This window comes from Geospiza fortis, unplaced genomic scaffold (assembly GCF_000277835.1).
Source record: "Geospiza fortis unplaced genomic scaffold, GeoFor_1.0 scaffold569, whole genome shotgun sequence".
Taxonomy (NCBI): Eukaryota; Metazoa; Chordata; class Aves; order Passeriformes; family Thraupidae; genus Geospiza; species Geospiza fortis.
The window spans coordinates 183657-187656 of NW_005054621.1; the positions used below are offsets into that span (position 1 = coordinate 183657).

The following is a 4000-nucleotide window of genomic DNA, read 5'->3' on the forward strand; positions in this document are numbered from 1 at the left end:
CAGGTGGGAGATGTGGGGTGGGAGGTGGTGGAGGGGGGTACGAGGGATGCTGGGTGGAAGGGATGGGTGAGACCCTCCCGACACGTCCCAGTGTGGGTGAGGAGGGACAAGGGGGTGGCAGCAACTGGGACGGAGCAGCTGGAGCTGGCACAGGCGGCGGGGGCTCGGCAGCTGCTGCTGGGGCAGCACAGACCCCCCTTTGTGCCCAGGATTTGGGGTGGGGGTTTAACAGAGCTGCTAGACCCCATGGAAAGCCCTTCTCATGTTACACACCAAAGCCAAGTTTGGCTCCCTGGGACAGGGAGCAGCATCTGCTGCTGCCTCTTTAAGGGCCAAAGGATTCTTCCTGTTCCTTGGCTCTCCCGAAACACCTGACTGCTCCCAAGCTCCTCTCCAGAGGGGCTGTGTGTGCTGGGCAGGGACTTCTCCAGGTCTCCCTGTCCAGGTGGTGCCATTGTGGGAGCTCAGGACACGTCAGGGGATGATCTTCCATCATTTCCTAAGAACTGCAGCCTCCTTTCCCTGCTGCTGAGCATCTCCCATCTCCTCCTCCCCTCTCCAGGGCCAACCTGGTGGACCTGCAGAAGAAGCTGGAGGAGCTGGAGCTGGATGAGCAGCAGAAGAAGCGCCTGGAAGCTTTCCTGACACAGAAAGCCAAAGTGGGGGAGCTGAAGGACGATGACTTCGAGAGGATCTGCGAGCTGGGCGCTGGCAATGGCGGGGTGGTCACCAAAGTGCAGCACAAACCCTCAGGGCTCGTTATGGCACGGAAGGTAATGAGGGGCTGGGGATGCTGGGGGGCACCTGGAGCTCTCCCTGGCTCGGGGAGGGCTGGGTCTGGTTGGATTCTCTCTGCATTTGCACCTTCACCACCTCGCCTGGGTCAGGAGCAGAGGCCTGGGTGCTCCCAGATGGAGCTGTCTCCTTTGGGAGAGGCTGCACTCCCAGTGACAGATCCCTGGGCTCTGGAAAGCAGCAGTTTATTTTCTTCCCAGTTCTGATGGACAAAGTGACTGGAATTGGCTCTCCTGAGGATTGTAGGTCATGGCTGAGGAGGGCTGGAAGTGGCAGTGGGAAGGATGGGTTTGGCACGCACATCTCTCATCCCTCAGCCCCATTTGTCACATCCCAAGGTCATTCCAAGCAGGGACAGAGGTTCCTGAGAGGTTCCTCAGACAGAGGTTCCTCTCAGACTTGACTCCACTGGGAACATCCACTGTGGTTCCACAGAGTAGAAAATCAGGAGCTGCTTCACCTGCCTGCTGGGAGAGGCTGTGCTTGGCAGGAGCAGCACAACCACTGCTCTGCCTCCTCCAGAGTCCCTCCTCCCTCCTGCTGCTGGGATCATGGAATCCTGGAGTTGGGTTGGAAGGGCCCTTACAGCTCACCCAGTTCCAGGGGCAGGGCCTCCTTTCACCAGCCCTGGGTGTTTCCCTCCCCGCCGTGCTCTGACCCCACGTGCGGCCCCAAAAGCCGCTGCTCGTTCTTGTGCAGAGCCTTCACAGGGGCTTTTTCTTTTCTGTGGTTTCCTTGATCTGAGAGCACCTTCTTACAACACCTCCAGAGCTTGTGAAAATGCTCCTGGCTGCTGACTCAGAGGGGCTGAGATCAAACTCCTGACTCGTCTTTCCACCCGTGTCCGGTGCAATCCCGGCGCCTTCCATGGCTGAGGCAGCACAGAGCTCTCCCTGTGCCTGCAGCATGGGATCCCACACTGGATGGGCTTGGAGACACCTTCAATCCCACCCAGTGCCACCCCTGCCACGGCCAGGGTCACCTTCCACTGTCCCAGGCTGCTCCAAGCCACGTCCAGCCTGGCCCTGGGCACTGCCAGGGGCAGCCACAGCTTCTGTGGGAATTCCATTCCAGGGCCTCTCCCTCCTGCCAGGGATTATTCTCAATATCCCATCCATCCCTGCCCTGGGAAGCCATTCCCTGTGTGCTGGCACTTCATCCTTAATATTCCTCTGCAGATAGGAAGAATTCTGCTCCAGAGCAGCGCCTCCCTTGAAGATCTGATTTCCTCCCAGCACTCAGGGCTGCTGCCCATCAGTTCTTTTCCTTCCCAGGAGTCACGCCTTGCCCGTTTTCTCTCTCTTGGCAGTTGATCCATTTGGAAATCAAGCCAGCCATCAGGAACCAGATCATCCGGGAGCTGCAGGTGCTGCACGAGTGCAACTCCCCCTACATCGTGGGCTTCTATGGAGCCTTCTACAGTGATGGGGAGATCTCCATCTGCATGGAGCACATGGTGAGTGAGGCCCTGCCCTCCCTGCACCCTCCCAGTGCCCTCTCCCTGCCAGCTCAGTGCCACTGGCAGCTCCTTGCTCTGGCCACTCTGCTCCTGGTGGGAGCCACACGTTCCTGCCCAGGGCTCGGAATGAGGGAGACAACGACTTTTGGGAAGAGGAAGCAGAGGTTTGGGGCTTGGCCAAACGGAAATGTTGCCAAGCCACTGCTCTGCAGAGCCTGCTGAGAGGCTCAGTGGACACATTCTGTTCTTTCTGGTGGAGAATTATGTTATTTCTCCTCCAAATCAGCACCGTCTTGGCATTTCCACTGATGGAAGGAAGCAAAGATCCAACAGCAAGAAGCAGAGCTGTTAAAAAAACAGTTTTCAGGGATAAACCTGAGCTCAGATCACCAAATCTTTTTTTTTTTGGGCTGAAAAAGGAGTGTGCTCAATGCTGGTCACCCACCACCTGCTGCCCTGTACATCCAGCTGCTCTGTTTTCCTGCTGGGAATTGCTGTGGTGGTCATTCCCATGTTCTTTGTTTCAGGATGGTGGCTCTTTGGATCAAGTGCTGAAAGAAGCCAAAAGAATTCCTGAGGAAATCCTGGGCAAAGTCAGTATAGCGGTGAGTGCTGGGGCTGCTCAGGCTTCCAGGGGGATTTGCTGGGCAGGGATTGGGAATAATTCCTGGGCTGCCCTGGGAAGCTTTTTGTGTTTCCCAGTCCTGGGGACTGCACTTTTCCTGGGCCAAGAGCCCAGAGCAGAGGGGAAATATTCCCAACCCCTTTCCCCCTGGATAATGTTGGCTTCACTTCAAGGAGGTGTGGGAGAAGCTTTTTTGGGGTGGTTCACCCAAAATCTGTGATGGAACTGGGGATAAACTGCAAACCCTGAGGGACATGGGCACCACAGGGCAGCTCTCCTTGGGCTGGGGGCACAGCCCATCCCTGAGCTCTGCTCTGATCCAGCCTTTGGGTTCCTCCCAGGTTCTGCGGGGCCTGGCCTATCTGCGGGAGAAGCACCAAATCATGCACAGAGGTGAGAGCACGACCCTGAAAATCCCAGCCTGCAGTGCCAGGTGTCACCCAGAGCCACCTTCACACTCCCCTCTCTCACTGTTCCCAGATGTGAAACCCTCCAACATCCTGGTGAATTCCCGAGGGGAGATCAAGCTCTGTGACTTTGGGGTCAGCGGGCAGCTCATTGACTCCATGGCCAACTCCTTTGTGGGAACTCGGTCCTACATGTCTGTAAGTTCCTTCCACCTGGAGTTTTTGGGTCATTTGGGTTCATCTCAGCTCTTTCCATCCCCATCCTATTCACAGGGACACTTTCCACTGTCCTAAGTTGTTCCAAGCCTTGTCCAGCCTGGCCTTGGACACTTCCAGGGATCCAGGGGCAGCCACAGCTTCTCTGGGAGCCTGTGCCAGGGCCTGCCCACCCTCCCAGGGAAGGATCCTGAGGTCTGAGCTGCTCCTGTATTTTGGGAATGGTTATTCAAGAGCAGTTATAGTTAGACAGGGGCTATTTAAAAATCCTGTCCCCTCTGCTCCCAGGCCCTGGCTCCAGGCTACCTCAGAGCTGCCAGTGGGGATGACTTGCATGGATTGATTTATTTCTGATTTTTTCTTTTAATGGCCATAACCTTGAGGGGATTTTCTGCTCCTCTGGTTCCTCTTGGGTGTTAACACCAGAGAGCAGGAAAATACATTTTTATGGATAAGCTGAGTTCCTTAGATTTCTGCACAGAGAGAAATAGATTCCTG

General features: G+C 56.1%; 1 protein-coding gene across 1 annotated transcript in view; it reads left to right on the forward strand.

Moving 5' to 3' along the window:
* Positions 1-539: 539 nt before the first annotated feature.
* MAP2K2 (mitogen-activated protein kinase kinase 2) overlaps positions 540-4000 on the forward strand; it is a gene marked incomplete at its 5' end in the record, with an annotated part of 7814 nt that continues 4353 nt past the window's right edge. Inside the window, 5 exons of the mRNA XM_031064737.1 lie at positions 540-773; positions 2105-2251; positions 2782-2859; positions 3221-3272; positions 3360-3484. Of these exons, the coding sequence (XP_030920597.1) occupies positions 540-773; positions 2105-2251; positions 2782-2859; positions 3221-3272; positions 3360-3484 (636 nt within the window). The remainder of the gene's footprint in view (positions 774-2104; positions 2252-2781; positions 2860-3220; positions 3273-3359; positions 3485-4000) is intronic.